Raw genomic sequence first — 21,825 nt, forward strand, 5'->3', positions numbered from 1 at the left:
AGTATGCAGTATTGCAGTATTATGTTACAGGGGTACGTCTGCCCAGACATGTCTCTGCTTATGGTCAACCCCCATTTGATTCCACTGCGGGGATTAATATATCTTATGGATACCTACCTACTTAGGTAGCCATTCAGAAGATAAAAAACTCTTACTCCTTCATCTATCGATGTAAATGATATTGCTGGTTGAGCTTTTATGATATACCTGTTGTAATAGAATTACATTCACTTCCTTACGATTTCATAAATAAAACTCAGAGGCTCACAATGGTGGGCCGGACTAAGGAAGAGCTGGAATCGTACGCCATCGTGGATCCGGCCATGGCAGCAGTGAGTGGCCATCTCATTTAAGAGTACCTATATGTCATCATATCTCATACAAAAGATATATACCTAGGTACCTACCGATGTAATAAGGAGGTATGCGAAGACTCGCTAATGTATTAAAAAAATTCCAAGATAGCAGCCAGTGAGCCTCTGCGAGACCCATTGCCCACCGACCCGTACTACGGGGATTCCTCCTACGCGGCCATGCGCGCGCACCGGGCCACCACTTTAGCCGAGAAGCACCATCTCCGCTACATACCTGGCCCTATCCCGGACCAGGTCAGCGAGGAAGACCGCAAGATCCCCGTGCGCGACGGCTCTGAGATCACGGCGCGCATTTACCGTCCCGTCCAAAAACCGGCGGGGGGCAGCTCGTTGATCGTCGCGTACCATGAGGGCGCATGGAGCATGGGTGATCTCACTGACGAGGAGACGAATTGTCGGAATTTTACTCGGGAGCTAGGGGCTGTGTGTGTCAATGTCGAGTACCGGTAAGTTGTAGCCCTGGAGATAACTCTTGTTGAAAAGTGGTCAAGGGGTAACTTTTCAATGTCAACCCTTCTCAACCGACAACAACAAGCAGTTAATAGAGGATATGTACTACTAGACTAGCACCAGAGCATCCGTTCCCAACATGGATTGAAGATAGCTGGGATGCGCTGAAATGGGTAAGCTTTTACCCCTTTCCCTTTACCATACACTTACCCCTATGTAGTTAGTACTTATAAGCCCCCCTTAACAGGTAGCGCAAAACGCAACATCCCTCGGCGCCGACCCCTCTCTCGGATTCATCGTCGGCGGCGCCTCAGCCGGGAGCAACATCAGCGCCGTTCTCACGCACATCGCACGTGACGAGAATCTCAGCCCGCCGCTAACCGGCCAGTACCTCTGCGTCCCAGCCATCCTCTGCTTCACGCCGCCCGCGCTCGTCTCGCCCAAGTACCGCGCCGAGTACCTCTCGCACCCGGACGTGACGACGAGCCAGGACGCCGTGATGCGGATGGCGAACGGCGCGCAGGCGCTGGAGCTCATCCACAGCGTCCTGCACGCGTCGTGGGCCGACCCGCGATTCGTGCCGTTCCTGTACGGCGCCGCGAAGGGCGCGCACCGCGACCTGCCGCCCGCGTACTTCCAGGTGTGCGGGGCGGATCCGTTGAGGGACGAGGGGCTGATCTACGAGAAGATATTGAGGGAGGAGGCGGGCGTGCGCACGAGGCTGGATCTGTATAAGGGGTTTTACCACTGCTTTTGGATGAACTGGCCGCAGATGGATAAGAGTCGGGAGTTTGTGGAGGACACGCTGAGCGGGGTGAGGTGGTTGTTGGAGCAGAAGAAGACGTAGGAAGCGAGCGGTAAAGGTGAACGCATGGATGTGTTTAAATCACGATCTGTATAATGAAATGGTTCACGATTCATTACTCTACTTCACCATTGACCTCCTTGTCACACCCCTTTTCCTGGCCTAGGTGCGACCGATTCACGCAACCTTGGAAGTTCTAGAAAGTAAAGATTTGAATGACCTCCTAAATTGCCCACAAAAGATGTATAAATAGATCTCCCCCCCCCCCCCCCCCTCGTCATATTTGCATGATATATATAGTATTCCCTTGTACTTTCAAGCTTTATATCCATAACCAGGATTCATAGAAAGGGCGTTGAAGGATCGTTCGAAGCTACCCTCCCAACTCCGCTTTACGGTGATCATTCGCGCCCTTGTCGTCACACTGTAAAAGACCTGGGGCAGCTACCTACTTAATGTGGCAATTAGAGGAGCCAAATATCTATTATTAGGCTTATGATTCGCTGCATCTCCGCATTATTAGACGGCATCGGATCTTTATACGACGACATAGTACAAAGGTAATCACCTACCCCTGACTTCGATCAGGGTGATGTAATGGCAAACGTACATAAAAGCGGCGAGTGACGCAAGGAAAACGAGCCAAAGAATCTTGTTTGGATGCAAGAAACATTAATCATTACCTTAGATATCTTCAAATATTTCGAGCCATTTTACGACATAATCCAGCATAAAAGAAAGAAAACAAACCAAGAAGATACGGAGAATGGCACCTGAGGACAAATACCCCGACTTGACGGGCTTCAAGGCTCTAAGGTATATGGAAGCCCCTTTTCCATCCCACACGCATTAGCCAAAAAAAAAAAAGAAAAAAAAAGACGTTAACACCACCTCTTTAGCTTTGACTGCTACGGCACCCTCATCGACTGGGAGACCGGCTGGCAGAACACCGTGCGGCTCCTAACCTCGCAGCTTCCCCCAACCCACCCCCTCAACACCGACCCTCCCACCGAAGCGATGCAACGCCTGCACACCATCACCAACGCGTACGAGCGGAGCCACCCCAGCATGCCATACAACGAGCTCCTCGCGACCTGCATCAGCAAGTTCGCTATCGAGGACCTGCAGCTCCCCGGCCTCTCCGACAGCATCGCCGAGCCGTTCGGCAACTCCCCCGGGACCTGGGCCGCGTTCGGCGACACGGTCGCCGCGCTGCAGACGCTGCACCGGCACTACAAGCTGGTCATCCTCTCGAACGTCGACAACCGGAACATCGCCGCCACCGTCGGCCGGCAGCTCGCGCCCGCGACCTTCGACGCCGTCTACACGGCGCAGGACATCGGCGCGTACAAGCCCTCGCACGCGCCGTTCGCGTACCTGTTCGCGCGCGCGAAGAGCGACCTCGGCGTGGACAAGGACAGCAACGAGCTGCTGCACGTGGCGCGCAGCCTGATCGCGGACCACGTGCCGGCGAAGGAGCTGGGCCTGCCGAGCGTGTGGATCTCGCGGGGGGGCGACAGGAAGGGGGGCCAGGGGATTGGGGGGGACTATGCGGCGCTGAGGGAGAAGGTGGGGTTTGGGTGGCGGTTCGAGACGCTGGGGGACTTCGCGGAGGAGGTCGAGAGGCAGTTTGCTATCAAGGCGTTGGCGAAGTCGTGATGGACCCTTGAAGCCTCGGGAAGGCTGATGGGTGGGTGGGTGGGTGGACAAGGGGTGACACTCGAGGCCATGGGCAAGAATGGACACAGGAAGGGAATTTGTGACAGCAGGATGGGGAGAAATGGGGGGGAAAGGGGGGTGTTTTAAATAGCACACTCCATACCATTAATACAATATCTCTTCCTTACCACCTACGTCCCTACCTACCTACAAATACTCACCAGAACCACCTCCCCCTCCACCTCCACCACCCATCACCACATCTCCCTCATCATCCGCCCCACTAGTCTCACCACCACCACCACCACCTCCCCTTTCTCTTCCTCTACTCCTCCCACTTTCCCGCCTGCTCCCATACCCCCCCACACTCCTTCTCCTCCTCCTGCCTCCCTCTACCACATCACCCGCCCTCCAGCCCTGACGCATCGTAATCGTCTTCAAGAACCCATCGACATGCACGGCGCCATGCATCTCATCCTCGCTGTCCACCTCCTCTCTCTCGTCGCCCCTCTTGGCAGTACTAGTGACCCCATGCACGAGCCTAAGATGGCGCACGAGGTTCTGCCTCCGCGCGAACCCCTGCCCCTCGGTGGCGCGCGGGCACGCGGGGACCGTGCACGTGTGGTACGGCGCCGCGGACCCGACGGAGCGGGATCGGCTGCTGCGCGATGCGACGGGGCGGGAGACGCTGCGGGAGCGCGTTGGCCTTGCCATTGTTCGCGAGGGCCCCGCTTCGCCGTCCGTTGTCATTCCGCCCGGCGCTGGCCGGATAGGGAGCTGCAGCTCCTGGTTATTGTTTTCTTCTTCTCCTTCGTCTTCTTCGTCGGGCTCGAGGAGAGGCGGGTACGGCATCCCGGGCACATACGCAGTCGTTCTTCCGGGTACGCCTCTGCGGGCGGGGGGCGCGGCCTCGGGGAGGGTGTGCAGCACCATGCTCTGGCCGAAGAGGTCCGCACACCGCCGCGCGGCGCGATCGACGGCGTCGGCGGGGAATCCGGCTAGGGCCGCGGCGCCGAGCACGTCTCGCCAGTCGCGGAGGCCGACGCGGGTTCGCATTTTCGTTGCATCCCTCTGCTTGCCCGTCGCAGACGTCGAAGAAGCACGGGACGAGGGACGGTCGTTCCCGTTATTACTTGGAACCCTTTCCCCCTTCCGCTTAGCTCGCGCGCGAGGCGAAGGGCCAGCCGTTTCCTCGCCGTCCCCGGAGTTGCCGCTGTCTCTCCTGAGTTGCTTGTCGTCGTCGTCGTCGTCGTCGGAGAATATGGGATTGGGCTCCTTTCGTAGTCTCGCGACACGGATTGCGAACTCCCGGTCTGTCTCCCCTTCGAGGCGCGGGTATGTCTTCCTCGGCCTTCCTGCTCCCTTTTTTTTCGCCCTGCCCCTTTCCTCGTCTGTTTCTGGCGGCGGCGCTGTATACTCTCTCGCTCTCGAACGCCCGCGGCCTGGGGTGTGTGACATGGATCCCGGGGGTCTGCCTCGCGTCTTACTCCTAGTGGCGGGGGTCCGCGAGCGTTGCCTGGATATTGCCCTCCGATTGTCTGGGCGTGACGAGTCCGACGCCTCCGAGTCTGTGGAGTCTGACTGGTAGTTTAGTGTGGCTTCTTGGGCGTTGTGAAGAACCCTAAGTGTTGCGTCTAGCTTGGCAAGGATGTGCCGGACAGACGGGCGCATAAGACTATATGATAGATCGTCATCGGTCGAAATTGTTGGCTGGAGAAGTCGTTGATGAGGCGGCAGTTCAGGCTCGTCGTCTTCTTTAGCATCAATATCCATTCTCTCATCCCCACCAGCATCCTCGCGCTTCACAGACTTGGACCTTGATCTTGATCTAGACTTAGACCTCGTAGATGTAGACCCCGCCGTCTCCGTCCCCAAGTCTTCCTCCGAGTCCTCTTCATCGTCATAATCCACCTCCTCCGTTTCCTCTGCCCTAGCATCATTAGATACATCCGGTTTGGCCCAAGGTCTAGCGTTGAATTTTTCCTTAGCCACCTTCAGGACCTGCGCGCTGAGCAGCTCCTCCAAAGCCGAGCTCGGCATCTCGCGCACAGGCTTCCTGAACGTGAACCTCTCATCCGGATCGTGCAACCGTGCTGCTGCCCTCGGGTGATCCTGCAACGGTGGCGGGACTTTGTCCGCGAGCATCGGCCAGGCAGTCCATCCGCGTTGCGGCAGCCAGTCATCTGGCTGCACGAGTTGTCCGGTCGTCGCGTTGATGTCCTATTTCCTGCCATTAGTATGTTTGTGTGTGATGCACTCTTATAATAATTGTAATAATTGCGCTAAGCATTCACTGAGATCTATTTATTGCAATCAGCCGATTAATGAATCAATATACCTTTCCTGCCACCGGTCCCCCCACCACCTTATCCTGTCGCTTCCGATGCCTCTGCTTCAGCGCAAACGCCGTATACAAATGCACGGATAAATCCCTGTCGCCGATCTCCTTGAGCGCGGCGATTGTGTCTATTTCCTCGCTGTTATGCTGTTGCCATGTAGACTTGGGACCGCGCCATCGGTTTGGTCGGTCCTCGTCTTCATCTTCATCATCGTATTCGTGTTCATCAATTAAATCTTCAGATTCGTCGCTTGGTTGGTATGCTTCGGAATCGTCTGCTACTGCTGATGCCATGCCATGCCAATATAGTGAACACTAAAGTTTTTCCCTCTCTTTTCTCCCCTTTTCATTTGCTGCCTGGCGGTAGAAATTGGTTGTGTAGATGGTAGGTGTTGAGTTGAGGATTTGAAATAAAGTGATGAAAAGTTCACAACCGAAAAGCATCAACGAGAATTTTAAAGTCTCCATTCTCTTAACACCAAAACTGTACAACTACTATCAACCATGACCAAGCTAAGCAAAAAGCACAACTCAATTATGAGGTTATTCACATCAATCATATTCACTCATTTTTTTCATGCACAAGACAAAAATAATATCTCGCAAAAAGCACTCTCTGGTATTAATTCAACATTTATCTAACCTTTTACGCCTTCGTCTTAGCCTTCTCCTTCTCAAGTTTCCTCCTCTTTTCTCTAAGCTTCAGATCTTCTGCACTCTTCTTGTTGTTGGTATACTGCATCTGCTCAAACAGCTTCCTCTTCTTCTTGCTAAGCATACCCTTAGCTCTCTCCATTTCTTCTGCTTCATCTTTGGCTTGCTTAGCTAGCTTCTTCCTTGCCTCAGCCTTAGCTTTAGATTGCGCATTTGAAGGAGCCTGTTTGATCGGCTTGCCCGTCAATTCAGCTTCCAATTCCCGTTGATACTGTTGCTCGGCCGCCTGCTCATCGTCCTCAGATTCTTCCTCATTTTCAGCCTTCTCATTCTCCGAGAAGCCGCCAAATGAATCATTGTCACCGTCATCATCATCAGACTGCGCGACATCCATGCTGTCGGCCATCTTCTTCACAGCAAGGTCATCCTCATCTTCGTCACCCTCCACCTCATCCTCAGCCACCTCATCATCGCTATCTCCGAGGGCTTCGCCCTCGGTTTGTTGCTCATCCAGTGGTATTGTCGGGTCGTACGCCCCTTGGGTGTTCTGTACAAATGGACTTAGATGCGGCGGCAATTGAGCTCCGGGAGCATAAAGATCCGGTCGTTTCATTTCACCATCATTTATGCTATCCCAGACCCATTGTGGCTGAATGTAGACTCGCCCAGGCATCCTCTGGTTTGCTGCAAGTTTCTGAGATGTCTGATTGTCCTCAACATCCGCATCATCCTGGTTAGTCGCCTGGATTACTGGGCGATCGACTATTTGATGCGTGATGGAAGGATCGCGCTCGTTCGTTGTGTATGACCCCTCACCCAATACCGCATCCCAGCCGATTCGCTTGCAGCCGAACGCGCGAAGAATGAACTCTAACGGCTGTCTCGGTGTTTCTCGGGATAGGTAGAATGTGCAGTTCTCAAATAGTAACTCGGGTTCAGCGCCTGAGTAACTAGGTTGGGGAAGCACATCACCGCCCGGCGCAGCGGGCTCGAACTTGTCAATCGCGTCGGTTGCCTCGTCCTTGTCAGCCTCGGTGTCAACTTGATCAGCATCAACATCTGCCTCTCTCATTTGCCGAATAAGCTTGTTCACTTCAGCCTGTGTCTCTGGGTCAGGTCCAGCTTCCGCTTCCTGGCTCGTTATTTGTGCCGGTGCTTCGTTTGCAGGGGCAGTCACAAGGTTGCCCTCAATTTTGAAAGCACCGAGTTCACCGCCTTCATCGTCTTTGGCCTGGTCAAACTTGGGAGGGTACTTGAGACCGATGGAAGTGTACAATCGGAAGTTAATGAACCCCAAAAGGGTCATATAGAACTCAACGAATGTGCCCATGATCCTGAAATCAACGTCCCCTATGACTCTCTGGTTGAACTTGTAAGGGGCAAGCCATAATATATCCTCGCCTTGGATATTCGCCTGGTAGTAGATACCCTTGATAGATAGGAAAGATTTGCGCAAGTTCTGCGACACGATGAGGTAATGTTGAAATTCGAGACACAACCGTTCGCAACGTGCAATCATCTTGGCGGGGACTGATGATGTAGATGGGAGGTTGGCAAAGAGGAAAAGCATGGAGAGACAGTCGTCAAGATCGCGCAAGGCATCGACGAAGGTAGGATAGCGTTCTCGGATGACATGATCAAGAGTGTATCGCGGTTTGCCCGTCTTCTCAGGTCTCGCGGCATTGCGCTCGAGGCGGCTTGCGTCACCAACATCTCCGCGACCAAGGGCCCTAGATATCTTCTTTTCAAGGACCTTTTGCTCTCTGAACTTTTGTAATAGAGGTTCGTGTAAGAGATACTGGATGTCCTTGGCGTAGTAAAAGGTAGTCGAGGCCGTGGAGCTTTTGGAGACCTTCTTCTTATTTCTAGGCTCTCTCGGAAAGATACTAAGGTACGGTTAGTAGTTGTACGATTATTGTGATTCTCAATGTTCAATGCTCAATGTGCAATGCTCAATCCAAATGCAAGAATCACTTACCCTTTCCAAATACATAGCTTTCGAAAATCCGGAAGACTGATCTGAAGTTTCTTCACAGCGTGTGTTCGAGTAATGTAGTTTTTGGCATTTCCAGCCTCGCCCTTCTTCTTTATTCTACCCATTGTTGCGAATCCAGTATGTTTGCTGGTCTTGAGTCGATTCTGTTTCTGATCGTGGAAATAATCAAGCGATAAGGCGATGATTTATTTTATCGAATAAAAAAGCTTTAGAGGGGCCTCAACTTTTTTTTTTGCCAGCCAAGATTTGCCAGTCTTGACCGCTTTCTGGGGTCTGAAGCTAATGCCAAAGTAAGCTTAGCTTGATAGTAAGAGCATAGTTATCGATAAGACTAGCTGTCGTTGAAATAGGAACTGGCAAGGGTTGCCTCGCCTAGAATCGCGCAGCTAGCTAAATTGGAAAGAGCCAAGAAAGGACACAGAGCACAACTTGAAAGTTGCCGACCACTGCTAAAGGTACCTGTCTACATTTGACCACCGACATTCATTAATCATTAATACTACCAAACAACCACAGACAACTCGTGTGAACATTTACAATAATCCTCAAGTTTTGATAACTTGAGTACCTAAACCTCTCCTTAAGCCATCTATGACGATGGAATTACATTATGAATCACGGTAAAATGCATTTCCAGGAAACAGCCGGTCTATATGCCGCTGCTGCTCTGTTGCGATTAGTACTCTTCGCTTTCTTTCCTGGACTTCCAGATCTGTTGACTGCTCGCGTCGAGCTTTCAACTGCCGTGACAAGCTTCAAGAGACGTAAGTAGCAATCCAATCATACTTACTTGGGTAAGATATACGCAAACATGTATCCGGAAGCTCACCATATATGCAGTGCAAGAAGGATTGTTCCTGTATAATCACAATGTTTCGCCGTATGACGGCGGCGTGTACCATCAGGCGCCTTTACTCCTCCCACTTTTCTCGCTGCTACCAGACCCAGCGACCTATCCCATATTCGCATATATCCTATACATAATAGTCGATCTACTAAGCGCCGATGCGCTATACAAAATTGCCGAGTCGGGCGAAGCGAGCGCATCGAGACTCTTCACCTCGGCTCGCAAAGAGAGAAAATGGAGCGGCTACATTGTCGCAGCTCTGTATGACCATTCTATATACTCCTATATGCTCCCGTATGAGTCTCATGTAGCTCTCTACTGACTGCGCATTTATCTAGCTTTCTTTTCAACCCCTTCACCATCGCGACATGCATGGCCCGTCCGACTAATGTCTTCACCACATGCGCCATCCTCCACGCAATAGCAAAGGCCGTAGCCGGCAACCCTTTTACCTCCATGCTGGCCCTATCCTTCGCGACCTACCTCTCGATGTACCCCATATTACTCTTACCACCCTTGATACTTCTAGCATACGATAGGCAGCACGCGTCGAATAGGATATCGTCCTTACCACAATTCTCTGTCGTCAATATTGCAGCAGTTGCGCTCCAATTGTCGATCTTATTTCTAGGCTCCTATCTCCTTAGCGGGTCCTGGGAGTTCCTAGCCTCAACCTACGGTATCCAATTAACATTGACCGATCTTACACCAAACGTCGGGCTATGGTGGTACTTCTTCGTCGAGATGTTTGACAGTTTCCGTGCGTTCTTCCTAGGTGTCTTCTGGCTACATCTTTCGTGCTACGTAGGCGGGCTCTCCATCCGTCTTCGCCCGCAGCCACTAGCCGTGCTTACACTCCTCCTGGGCATATTTGCTATATTTAAGCCCTACCCCAGCGTTGCCGATACGACGCTATTCCTCGGCATGGTGCCACTATTCAGGCACGTATTCCCGCTCTTGCGGTACACCTTCGTGACCACGTCCACCGTGCTCTATTCCACCTTTTTGGGCCCTGCTTTCTACTACCTGTGGATCTACGCCGGCAGCGGCAACGCAAACTTCTTCTACGCCATCACCCTCGTCTGGAGTCTTGGCCAGAGCCTGCTTGTTAGCGACCTCGCATTTGCGCTACTCCGTGACGAGTGGGAGGTTGAACGCCCTGAGATGGTGGGGAAGGAAATCCGACAGATCTAGTAGATCGCGTTGGTGCTCGATTCTTTCAAACCTGATCAGCGTTGTTTGTACGATTTTTGTCGGGGAAACAAAGCCCCTGAGATAGACAAAGTAGACTTGGCTGGAGCATTATAATCATAAGGCAAAATAAAATGTCATAGTCGTTATAGAATTCTAAGGTTACGCATAAGTTCCCTCTGGAGTGAGTGCTCTGATCTCTTATTGTGGGTGATGTGCCACGTACAAGTGGTTGGAGAGCTTTAGTTGTTTTAGCTGTACCCCTGAGTCGAGGTACTAACGTCAGGCATGAACCCCCTTTAACTTTCAAGGCTCATGTCAGGGTGTGCAATGGATAACTGATTTACGTGTTGGGCAGGTGAGCACTAGGTAACATTTCGAGGACATATGTACCTACACCTTCAACGTGAAGCTACTCATTCATCTCATCTCAGGCACGCAAGGGATACGCAGGGACCTAGTATCTACCCCTGAGGATCGTACCTATGTAAGGCGACTTAATAGGAACAACATGATGGCAGGTTTTATATTACCTTTTCCCGGGGATGCATGTAAGGAGGCATCATACGCCTATCTGTCTGCTCTCAGGGGCCACGTTATTATCTCTATAGTATGCGGTTAGTTCCGCTCACTTCGATCAAACAATGAAGGTGGGTGGGTGTCAGGGTCGGAAAATGCCTATCCCCTATTCCATAGTATGTAGATAATAGACTGCAGATAGGGACACGGCGGCGACCGATGTGTCGTTTGTCTTGAATGTTCTGTGATCCATCCACACGCACATGCACATGCACCTGCACATGCACATGCACAATAAACATAACCTGTTCACATGGGACCTATTGGCATCGCGCTTCTGGCCATAGGAGTGGTATATAGTCGACGACAATCTATTTGCAACACAAATGCCTACTACCTTAGGTACTTAGCGTATGTACCCCCTAGGTAAGTATGGAACAGAGTCCCAAGACTCCTATATCCATCTACCTGCTTGACTAGCCTATATAGGCATATAAGTCTATAGCGATGAGCCTCAACTACCTCGACACTAGCCTAGGTACCTACAACTTATAGAGATCTATATCACATGCCTATATGTATGTATGTAACAAGAAGCAACGTTAACAACCCCACAGAGAAGCTATTCAATATCCAATGTACAGTACAAACCACACCTACCTAGTACCTCCCTATGTACAGCAACAGCGCGACAGCGCAACAAAGCCAAACCCACAGTAAAAAAAAAAAAAAACCCCTACGATCCTTAAGGATGCGGGGATCCGCAACTAGGTCAGGTACTGGGCCTAGCCTACAGTCAATAGCTTGCATCCATCTCATCTCAAATTCCATCTTGCATGACTCGAGTTCAGGGTCAAGCGAACCAACTTGCGATGCAATTCCGCACCCAATATCTACATACCCAACTAGGTACGATATCCTCCGCCTCGGAATCCATCGTATCCTATCGTGCCGTGGCTATCCACTTCCTGCGCAGGTACCTAGGCAGGCATACATTACCTAGTAGTCCATCAGCCTTCAACACGTCCATCAAAAAAATGCCACCACCACCACCAACAACAACTACAACAACAGCAGCAGCCATCGCCATCCTTCGCCCACGTTTAATCCCTACCTTACCTACCTAATTACTCCTATTCCTAACACTCCTCCTAACACCATCCTCCTCCCCTGTCTTCCCTCTCCCTCCTTCCAATTCAGCTTACCTAAATACCTATAATTAGTCATCTCCTGACATATTATACCTACCTACCTACCTCATAGTAATTCATATATCGGAATATCCCGCACTGAGTCTCTTAACCTAGTCATTTACCATCCCCCCGACCGACGTCGACGGCATGCAACTCGCAAATTATAACCTCAAGTCCAAGTATCCACCTCCCTACCTACCTACCTATGTAGGTACTTACCTACCGACATGTAGCCCCTGATTATGTAGGTAAGTGAGTTAGGCTTCGATCATCGTCATTACGTAGGTATGTACATGCTACCACCGGCAGCTGTGGCAGTAGTAGTGGCAGCAGCAGCAGTACCGAAGGATTTACCCGTCTAGTCTAGAAACAGTACCTATCCCGCGTTCCTACGGTGAAGACGGCTCACGCGTGTTCGGGAACAAGCAAGAATTCCCTGTTCAAGGATTGATTGGTAGTGCGGCTGATTTTTGCTACTTCCGTATTAGCGGAACTTCGCTGACTCTACACTACACGTATTCGTTTTCCAGGGCAAAGGGTCAAAAGTAGCTTGTAGATCATATATTCAGTGAATTTCTAGCCATGACTCATTCATCATATCGTGAATTTTACATCCCCATCATACGTATATGCAAAGTCGTGGTTCCCATGGAGAGCCGCGCTTGGCATATGACTAAGGGTCAAACCCTAGAGGCCGACTCGGCTACCGAGTGCATTTTCTGCAGGGCGATCAACTAGGCTGAGAATGGACATCAACAACCGTAGCTACATCCCATTGTACTCGTCGAACAGGATATTGCCTAAGTAGGCAAAAAACTGTTGTTAGGCTGCTCCCAGACGGGTAGCCCTTCTAGCAGCGATCCTATCTCTCCAAACTGGTGTAATCCGGTCTGATTCTCCTGGACGGGCTCAAACCGATGCGTGCTCGTGCCGAAAGGCGAGAGTGCTCGGAATAACGCCACAGCGCCCAAGGCTGTCACGCTCGCGACAGCCCCTCCGACCGCGAGAATCAGCTGAGTCGAATCCTTCACGTCATCATCCCCATAACCCAAAACGCCGCCCTTGCGCCACCTGTACCAGGCATCCCCGATGCCCGGGGTAGCGTCTAAAGATCCTTCCGCAAACCGACCAATCAGGTCGAGGGCGCCTCGTGGTGATGGCTCGAGCCAAGGTAGATCCTTCTCGTGACTCCGAGAAGTTACTTCGTTCGTGAAATCCAGCAACCTGGTAAACGACTTCTCTAGCACAGTTTTTAGTATGGGGTGCGGCGTCTGCACTCGCATCAGTTGCAAGTACCCGTAGACTAGGAAATCAAGAGATGATAATTTTTCTTCTCGTAGGAAGAACGCCTTCTCCCCTCTAAGTTGATTCAAGACAGAGTAAAAATCCTCTGCGAAATGCTGGAAGCGGATTGCGGCTGTATGTTCGGGCTGCATGGTCCTACTAGGGCCCAAACGATCCCGGATCCGGAGAAACCCAGTAGAGAGGGTTTCAACACTTCCATTGGCAGAAGACTCTTCGTCATCTACTTCAGCCGCAAGGTACCCAATGCCAAGGTGCTCAGCCTTCTCAATGGCAGTAGCGCGAACGGCTGGGGGTTCTGTCCACGTGAGCGGGAAAGGAAGCAGGGATGAGTAGGCTGGCCTGGTTATATCAGCCCAGGCTCTGGGTGAGACGTAGAGCGACATTGCCAGGAGGCCCGAGCCGCGGGTATCTAGAAACGAGACACATGCTAGGGAATCAGCCTTCTGCAACGGTGTGAGGTCATCATCAATCTGTAAGAGCCCCTGTTGGCTTAGATACGAGATGATACTCCGATAACCAGAAGTCCAGGTGCCTTCGTGCCTCAAGGCCGGGAGGCGGTCTATCCAGGTTCAATTAGCTCCGTGTCTTCAGGCTTGGAGGGGGTATATTTGACGTGCTGATCGCGAAAATCACGTGTAGGTAAATTTGATTAGGAGGCATGGAGTAGGAGGGGGGTATGTCCTACAATCTGGGCTGATAGCTGCGTCATTGGTAGCAATCAGGGTCCAATGTTGGCGGGGAAGGGATTGACGGAGACATGTAATGGCGGCTAGACATTCGGGGTCGATAGAGTCGAGGCCAAGCGCTGGGCCCCAAACATGTAGTTCCAGGACCATTGGGGCTGAATATTAGGTACCTCGTACCTAGGAGATATACGGAATAATGGTGGCTGAAAATAGTGTATGTTCCAGACTGTATTGTTCAAAGGTTACAGGTTAATAGTATGAATGATATCGGCTGGGCTATGGATAAGATCAGCTAGAATATCGGAAAAGCTAACCGCCCAATAGATAAGCCAAGTAATGTGATAGGACCGAAAGTCTTGTCGCGGAGGGGGACATCAGGTGTTCGCATGGGAAACGAAAGGACGGAAGTCCGTGCGCAGCTGCTAAGTGCTACCTAGGTCCACTGGTCCACTGGTGACAAATTTCATACGGATGATGATCTGAAGATGGCACTATCCCGTCCGAGTGAGAATTTCAGTTGATCAGTCGATCTTCCCGTTATGGTTCTTGGTGATTCTTGGTCTTAGATCTGGAAATTGCATGCAAACCTGTTCTATGTGCAGTAGTGTGTATGTGCATGTACATATCAGTGGTGCATTGGTGTAGTGGTGGTGTACCTACAGTTTAGTGGTGTTGTGGTAGTGGCTGTGGTGGTTGATGATGGGAAACGTCTCGAAAATCATCCCCACGTTTGGTCGTCGTCGCGTTTCAAGGGCCTAAACTAGTTGGCACGTGGTGATAAGTGTTAAAGGTAAATCATCCTTGAAGAGCTTTGACGTCATGGTTAAAACATCATCTATAACAACCAACTTCCATTGGTTATTAGTTATTGGTAGTCGGTCGGCCTTACTTATTTCAAGTTCAATTGAAAGGCTGTGCTCGGGAGTCGGCGCATTGAAGGCTACATACTACTACTACTAGTAGTACTATCTAGGAGGTACTAGGTAGTGTATTTTTTAGAACATTTTAATCTCGATTATTCAAGTTTCTAAGACTAAAGGTATCTATTTTTGATTTTTGAAAATTAAAACTTTATCTAGCTTCCTTTATTAGATGTTTTAGTACCTTCGTTGGTTTCCTTTTTCCTTCTTTTTTTTTCGCCTCCCCCTGATGATCCAGGGGGTGGCGAAAGAAGAAAAGAAAAAATGACGAAGTAATGTAATGATGAAAAGAACTACATACGACGTAGCATTAAAAGGCATTCCTTCTTAAGATCCATACCCTAGGTTAGATGTCACATCAACTGTAGATATCCATGCTACCTACATATGTAGGTGCGGAATTGGTTAATTCAAGTTCTGCAGGAGCCGATCTTCCCGACAATCTAATCTACATATATGTTGCTCGAACAGCCGGCGTAAAAATTGTTCAGTCTAGTGCAGGATGGCATATGTAGATATCTTGTCGGCTTGTGTCTGCCAAGCCGAATTTGTTTCTCAAAGGCGAGTCGAGTACATATTAAGGTAGGTACTTATACATTAAGTATGTCTCAAGACCGACGAGTAACAAGTTCGCTAGGACGATATACGTTATACATGTCGGCGCTGGTTAATCCCGTTTGGGCAGTAGGGGAAAAAAGAGAAACAACTAACGTTCCTGAAAAGATACGATGACATCGTACGGACGGTGAAGGAAATAGGCCATACGAAAATCCCCCGCAATCGAGTTTAGAATTTCGTGCAGGACGGGTCACGCGGTACCTATAGTACGTTACCATGTTTCCACATAATTTTAATAATTTCCCTGAAGAATAATAACCGTCTTGATATAACTTTACCTAGGTTAACTATACTAGACTCCCTAGCACTGAGTAGCAAGACAGTAGACTAGGTAGGCAAGAAAAAGTATTTCTCCGTCGAAAATTGGACGGAGAAATACCTTGCTATTAGGCTCCGTTAGGCTTTGCTTAGTTTGCATTGCGGACTTCAGCATTATCTTGGAAAATATCTTGGAAATCAAGATTGTATGAAGGGCAGATCCAGAGCGGGCTCGTGAGGATTCCGCCCCACTCCGCTTGGCCCGCTACGGCGCTGCGCTCCGTTGTCTTCGCGGGTTGCGGAGCTATGTACAGAATGTATGCAGGTATTATACTAGGTTAGGTATGTATGTATATACCTACATATACATACATACATATGTATGCCATGTGTACACACATATGTACCTCCATACCAACTCAGAGTCCAGACTCAGGTTGCATGTTTCCACTGCGGCAGTACGTCCGGTACTCCTGGTTGGGCACCGGTATGGCATCGGTATATGCAGATTATCAGCTCCTTTTCCATTGCTGTGTTGCCCGAATAACGTCCAACATCAGCTGATATCGACTGTCTGTCTGACGTCGGCGGAATTACGTATGTATAGTAGGTACGACTTTTTAACGCATAGACCAATAACTACATACCTTTTATGCTTCCCGGTATGATGTTATGGCGCCATGGGGAGCTGAGCGACACGCGGAAGCCAACGGACATACCTGTAAGTTATGTATGTAAGTACTACCTACCTAGGGTGCATGTATGTAGGTATGAAAACCTGCACGAGTCATGGCCACTTTTACTAAGATGTAACTACTTGCTTAATAAGTAGAATTGGTTAGACATACATATAATTTACGACTACATACCCAGTAACACGTAACACCGTAAATGCGCTCGCTTTCCGTGCCCATCCCGAGTACCTGGCTTACGGATGATCTAACGTCTAGTGTTGTAGCCGGCGACGTGGTTTTTGGGCAATACAAAATCCAGATCCCGAAGCACCTACCAAGAAAATGGGCTTAGAATTGTGTGTGTTTCTTGCTTGTAACACGGGTGATCGTCAATTATTTGTGACCTACGATGGTTTTATGATGTAAGGGATGTTCGAAGGACCACGACAGCCCCTCTTTCTCCTTTCTAACCTTAGTAACCTACTCTCTTTCCCCTTAATCCCTGGCGGGCCGCAAGTAAACCGAATGGCGTCTTAACCAAGGTGTCGGGAGTTGCAAATCTCGAAACTCCATGTCCCAGAATCCAGTCACCCAGATTAGCTCTTCTTCACCGACTTTGCATTTCCTTGCATCCTACTGTAGTAAAAGGTAATGACTTGCATGATGATGGAGTTCAACTCATTTAGTTCGTTACCTACGTAGTGACCTTGGGGCGATCCTAGCGTCACCTAACGACTTAGAGCCTATGACCTAGGTAACTAGGCAGTTAAACAAGCTGCGATTGACGGGCCAAGCCAGAATTCATGACTCGATCCAAGACCGAGGAAAGACAAGTCACTCAAAGCAAAACCAGTGGCACAAATAATAGGTTGCGAAAAAACTGCCGTACAGACAATTTGATTAGACTAATTGCGTTGCGCAGTAGCATGAGTAAAAATAGTTCAATTCGTATCGTTCCAATGGGCTCGCCTGCTTTATGCAGATCTCCCCGTATCATCCGTGGTTGTTCCGTTCAACCAATCCTCCATAACCGTTCCCCGTTCATGATTTGACTACCTCCAACCTATCCCGTGGGGGGGTTTATATCCAGCGCATACCAGGCTATGCTTTGCAAAACAAAGCGCCGTGATAATGCGAGCTCTATAGTACAGTTGATTGCGCAAAAGAAAAATCCGTAACACCTCATGTTCGTCAGGAGACCCCTTGTCTCAATTCCAAATAGCCATTGATAGTATGCTTCCCATGCGTTATTGAGCGTGTCCAAGTATTAAAAATCATCTTATATCCCATAAAATAATACAGGATCAAACTGCCCCGGGCATGATCAGAGAGAGAATGTATGGCGGAAGTGATCCTTGGAGCCAGCTCGGAAGGTGCGGAGCATCAAACGTTAGGCGATATGTATATTAGGGAGATCGCGTTGCGTTGTTTCGACGATGTGGTACGTTGGCGACATCTTAAGTGGCATGGGTCGATGCTGCAGTTTGCCGTTTGCCGTTGATTAATGTTCATGTCGATAGACGCAGGGGTTCGCGCGCATGTACGAGGTTGCGGCGAATATCAGGGGGCGGAAGCAGGAACTCTTCCAGGCGTGCATGAAATGTAACACCGCAAATCTGCAATCGCGTGCATACCCGGATGCGCCCTTGAAATGATGAAAGTCGAGAGCTGGAAAAGGGCATAATGGAAGTGAGCGGATTCCTATGAATTCCTCCTCGATAAAATCATCCTATGATCGTCCGGTTTCGTCCGTGCTGCCTTATTTCCGTTCTATGCTGCTAAGAGGCTATTGATAGCTTCTGTATCGACCCAATCGTTGACGGTTGGTTCTGATATGACCGAGTCATCCAAGACTCGATCGACGTTGACTGGTAAGTTGATACCATCCTTAACCACTCTTGGGTAGAGGAGGTAGGGGTCTGCTTGGGGGAGGACCCGGGCAGGGAGGGAGTTGAGAAGGTCGCTGGGCAGGCGAATCGAACTCAGAGATGGCGGCCATTTTAATAGATGGTTTATGAATAAACAAGTTGTTATAAAACTTGAATAGGTAGAGTAAGAGTTAGGTTGACTGAGAGCTTGCTGTATATAGAATAGCAAGTGCCTAGTTGAGAGAGTAGGTTTTATATGGCTTGAGTGTGTAAGTGAGTTTGAGTGCGAGTGTATGAATGTTTATATCAAGAGATGATATGATATGATAGTTATTTTGGTTTCTTGTTGGACTGTTTGTTTGACTGTTAGATGAAGCTGGTGAGGGACCCTGGGAAGAAGAGGGAGATGGTGGCCTTATGTATGACAGTCGTCCTCATAGTAAAGAACGAAGTGCGATACACCTTTCCATTCCAGGGCGCAAACTAATATCAGCCGGTACATTGTACATCTGGCACTAACTGGTACGACTAGTGTACAATACTACAATGTAGTTACGAAATTCACCGCCAGACCAGGAAGTACATCCATTATGGATTGGAAAGGTATGGAAAGGCATGTAGCTTGCAGGTACTGATTCTTAATCTCGCAGTAAGATTAAGGTACGGATTGGGTATGGACGGTACTTAGTCTAGCCGTGTCGTGACCTTCACGAGTGAGTGACAAAAATAATCCCCCCAATAACCCTGTAACTTTGCAATCCTGGTAAGGGCCACAGTGACGCAGCCCAAAATGGAGACAGGGGTATTGAAAAAGGGCTTGGCCCACTTGGCTGGGGGTGGCCTGTGAATATGGATACATATGCGATGGATATGCAATGGATATGTAAGTTGTTGTATCCCCCCATGGAAGGAAATGAAACAAGCATAGGCCCCTGATACCCCTGTCAACTCAACATGTGCTACATCCAACCACCCCTGTCCAAGCATTTTGGTGAATGTACAGTACATGGCGCGCATAAGTCCATTAATTGCACATGAAATTGGGCACTACCCGAATGAGATGGTGTGCATTTGCCGAACCAGGACAAGGCTGGACGGATTTTATGTATCTATTTAGTTATTGTTTTCGTTTATTATTCCATCCTATTTTATTTTGTGTTCTATTTAATTGATTACGCTAGTTAATAGTTAAGTTGCGATCTGTTTTGTTTGATTTTATTGTACATATAATATTACATATTATCTTAAGTAGTATTCAGATCTAGGCCAGGTCTACTTTGTATGTACACTCGATTCCTTCTTTTTTTCGTCTGGAGCGGTCAAGATACTAACTGAACCTAGTATTAACTCAGTTTTGCTGTTTTTACGAAAAGGAACAGAGATACACCAAGTTAGGAACAAGTAAGGAACAAGTCGGGAACCAAAGATCAATTAAGAGGCTAAACATGAACAGACTTGGGCAAGTACCTTGGGTGTAATATTAAGGAACACTACATAGACAGGGTTTTAGGGTTGAAGGCTAGTTAGTTGTAGGACACAAGACACAAAAGACAACTGATGAGTAATACCCGTCGAACATAACTCCAGTGCTCCACTACTTCGTAGAACAATCATAGAACTTTTAGAAGTTTCCGGTGTCCACCGTATTGTCGTGGCTCCACATACGCCCGTAACAAATCTCAAAAACTTTTTTTTGTGTGGGATAGTTATACTGGAGATAGTCTTTAGCTGTGAGTCAAAGCTTTCTTCTTTTTTTTTTTTTTCGAAACTAAGAATTAGGGGGATGTGGTGAGCGTGGGCCATGTATCGAATGATAGCGTTGCGGTGAAAAAAAAAGTGTCAAGAAACGCCTAAAAAAAAAAGGTTGGCGTTCGATCATCAAACGAGAGTTGACATATTATAATTGTAATATTCGACCCACTGGGGAATATTATCCAGGTCAAGGACTCAACTAAAGAGACAAAAGATGGTAATACGGATCAATCCAGAGTTCTTCATGGAAGCTGACTTCAATTCCTAGCTACCTACCTACCTACTCAGGCTGGTTGCCAGTCAGGTTATTCAGATGTAGCACCGCATTGGGCAATGGCATATTGAACAATTGGAAATGAATTGGAAATGGACATATCCTATTCGATGAATGCTGATACTATCAAATCGATGACAAGTTCAGTTTAGCATTCATCAGCAATGCAAGGAAAGGTCAGCTGGCTTCGAAACCCTGAATGACATCTGACAGACAAAAAGTTGTCTTAACCCCTGCATTCCAGCCCTAATTGCTGCCACCTAACTGGTATTTCTTATTTCTGTGCTCAGACTCGTTCGGCTTGGTTCAACTACTATAATGCTGAATTAGGTAAATAATGGGGAAGAAGCCAAAAAAGTTGCAAGAAAAAAAATCCCATCATGATTCCTATGTTGCACTTGGTTGCAAGTCACCGGCGATCTTCCTTGGGGTGCCACGAGGTCAGAAGTAACCATAGCATTTTTTTAACGATGACTACTAACCAGTTAGGTAGGTAAATACGTAGTCGAAGAGGCTAGACTAGGAAATTTGACAGATGTACCTAGTGTATACTAGCTCTCTTTCCTTTTTTTTCTTTCTTCCCTTCCAATGCTCTGCTTCTAGCTCTCCTGGTAGTAGACTCCTACCTAAGACATGATGTTTGCGTACCTGAATTCCTCGGGCATTTAGAAGGCTGAAAAGGGTGGAATGTCTGCTTAATTGATTCGCGTCACGGACTAATAGAGACACTAGCTTCCCAGATGGTAATATTTGTCTGGCCCCGGACAGTCCGAACGCGTATTCAAAAGTGCCAGTGCCAGTGTTTCGAACTCAGTGGACAATGGACAATGGTTCCCTTGAATCTGAGCTGAGCTGAATCCGAATATCGCGATAGCCGACGACATAAGGACCAGGCATCTTCAGCTGCCAACTTACCTACCTAGTAGGCCTTGCGCGCTCAATAGTACCCTATGAGCTATTTTTTTTATTTTCTCCGTGAACACGAGGGGTAGTGGTTCGTTCCTACGCTGTACACCCATCCTTCGTTGCCCTTGATGTCATTCTTAATTAAATCGACCATCGTGACCCGCAACGCTATAGATTCGTAGCGTCAAAATTACCTAGCCAGGGCTAATAGCCTTGCTGAAACCTAGCTTTTTCAAGTTGATCTACCTCGGCATAGTAAGGACTTTCTCGTCCGAGAAATGCGGGATCCAATTAAGTACCAAAGCATACGATACGACAAACGGTGTGGTTCAGTGTAGTTCAGTCTAGTTTCTGAGTACATGGAGTAGTTACACCTATTGGATACATCTGAAGAAGCTCGCCAATGTCACCATGAGCGTTAACAAATCGTAGAATCGTGATAGGATCACAAAATAGCTGCCTTCCTGGGGACCAAAACCCTACATGTAGTATTGGGCCGATATACCCACTTGGACTACAAGTCTAAGCGTATGACTCA

At 48.9% G+C, this 21,825-nt stretch overlaps 6 protein-coding genes across 6 annotated transcripts; 3 read left to right on the forward strand and 3 right to left on the reverse strand.

Annotated features, from left to right (window-relative positions):
* Positions 1-116: 116 nt before the first annotated feature.
* On the forward strand, positions 117-1,853 carry GGS25DRAFT_507149 (putative lipase/esterase). Its single transcript, XM_049262369.1, has 4 exons — positions 117-332; positions 462-820; positions 937-997; positions 1,072-1,853. Exons 1-4 carry the CDS (start codon positions 270-272, stop codon positions 1,669-1,671), a joined length of 1,083 nt encoding a protein of 360 aa, XP_049113052.1. The 5' UTR covers positions 117-269; the 3' UTR covers positions 1,672-1,853.
* A 542-nt stretch (positions 1,854-2,395) lies between these two features.
* Positions 2,396-3,288, forward strand: GGS25DRAFT_525431 (haloacid dehalogenase; the record flags this gene model as incomplete). The annotated part of the gene is made up of 2 exons (XM_049264779.1): positions 2,396-2,445; positions 2,529-3,288. The coding sequence occupies 2 exons, from the start codon at positions 2,396-2,398 to the stop codon at positions 3,286-3,288; spliced, it is 810 nt and encodes a 269-aa protein (XP_049113053.1).
* GGS25DRAFT_534620 (uncharacterized protein) lies at positions 3,077-6,079 on the reverse strand. The gene is made up of 2 exons (XM_049265796.1): positions 5,627-6,079; positions 3,077-5,508 (listed from the first exon to the last, which is right to left on the reverse strand). Exons 1-2 carry the CDS (start codon positions 5,918-5,920, stop codon positions 3,496-3,498), a joined length of 2,307 nt encoding a protein of 768 aa, XP_049113054.1. The 5' UTR covers positions 5,921-6,079; the 3' UTR covers positions 3,077-3,495.
* A 143-nt stretch (positions 6,080-6,222) lies between these two features.
* Positions 6,223-8,453, reverse strand: GGS25DRAFT_507159 (Pescadillo N-terminus-domain-containing protein). The gene is made up of 2 exons (XM_049262370.1): positions 8,259-8,453; positions 6,223-8,166 (listed from the first exon to the last, which is right to left on the reverse strand). Exons 1-2 carry the CDS (start codon positions 8,378-8,380, stop codon positions 6,273-6,275), a joined length of 2,016 nt encoding a protein of 671 aa, XP_049113055.1. The 5' UTR covers positions 8,381-8,453; the 3' UTR covers positions 6,223-6,272.
* Positions 8,454-8,714: 261 nt separating this feature from the next.
* On the forward strand, positions 8,715-11,040 carry GGS25DRAFT_507162 (PIG-U-domain-containing protein). Its single transcript, XM_049262371.1, has 4 exons — positions 8,715-9,040; positions 9,117-9,384; positions 9,462-10,498; positions 10,673-11,040. Exons 1-3 carry the CDS (start codon positions 8,887-8,889, stop codon positions 10,315-10,317), a joined length of 1,278 nt encoding a protein of 425 aa, XP_049113056.1. The 5' UTR covers positions 8,715-8,886; the 3' UTR covers positions 10,318-10,498; positions 10,673-11,040.
* Positions 11,041-12,826: 1,786 nt separating this feature from the next.
* Positions 12,827-14,167, reverse strand: GGS25DRAFT_525435 (Tom37 C-terminal domain-containing protein; the record flags this gene model as incomplete). Its single annotated transcript, XM_049264780.1, has 2 exons — positions 12,827-13,890; positions 14,017-14,167. The coding sequence occupies 2 exons, from the start codon at positions 14,165-14,167 to the stop codon at positions 12,827-12,829; spliced, it is 1,215 nt and encodes a 404-aa protein (XP_049113057.1).
* Between the last annotated feature and the right edge of the window lie 7,658 nt (positions 14,168-21,825).

The sequence above is a fragment of the Hypoxylon fragiforme genome (genome assembly GCF_022984875.1).
Source record: "Hypoxylon fragiforme strain CBS 206.31 chromosome Unknown GGS25scaffold_9, whole genome shotgun sequence".
Lineage (NCBI taxonomy): Eukaryota > Fungi > Ascomycota > Sordariomycetes > Xylariales > Hypoxylaceae > Hypoxylon > Hypoxylon fragiforme.

Bases quoted from the DNA above. Each gene is read 5' to 3' on its own strand.
- GGS25DRAFT_507159 (XM_049262370.1), bottom strand. From the start codon at position 8,380: ATGGGTAGAATAAAGAAGAAGGGCGAGGCTGGAAATGCCAAAAACTAC. The intron at 8,167-8,258 runs GTAAGTGATTCT...ACCGTACCTTAG, and splicing joins AAGCTATGTATTTGGAAAGG to TATCTTTCCGAGAGAGCCTA.
- GGS25DRAFT_534620 (XM_049265796.1), bottom strand. From the start codon at position 5,920: ATGGCATCAGCAGTAGCAGACGATTCCGAAGCATACCAACCAAGCGAC. The intron at 5,509-5,626 runs GTATATTGATTC...GGCAGGAAATAG, and splicing joins GGGGACCGGTGGCAGGAAAG to GACATCAACGCGACGACCGG.
- GGS25DRAFT_507162 (XM_049262371.1), top strand. From the start codon at position 8,887: ATGAATCACGGTAAAATGCATTTCCAGGAAACAGCCGGTCTATATGCC. The intron at 9,041-9,116 runs GTAAGTAGCAAT...CCATATATGCAG, and splicing joins CGTGACAAGCTTCAAGAGAC to TGCAAGAAGGATTGTTCCTG. The intron at 9,385-9,461 runs GTATGACCATTC...GCATTTATCTAG, and splicing joins GGCTACATTGTCGCAGCTCT to CTTTCTTTTCAACCCCTTCA.
- GGS25DRAFT_507149 (XM_049262369.1), top strand. From the start codon at position 270: ATGGTGGGCCGGACTAAGGAAGAGCTGGAATCGTACGCCATCGTGGAT. The intron at 333-461 runs GTGAGTGGCCAT...AAAAATTCCAAG, and splicing joins TGGATCCGGCCATGGCAGCA to ATAGCAGCCAGTGAGCCTCT. The intron at 821-936 runs GTAAGTTGTAGC...ATGTACTACTAG, and splicing joins TGTGTCAATGTCGAGTACCG to ACTAGCACCAGAGCATCCGT.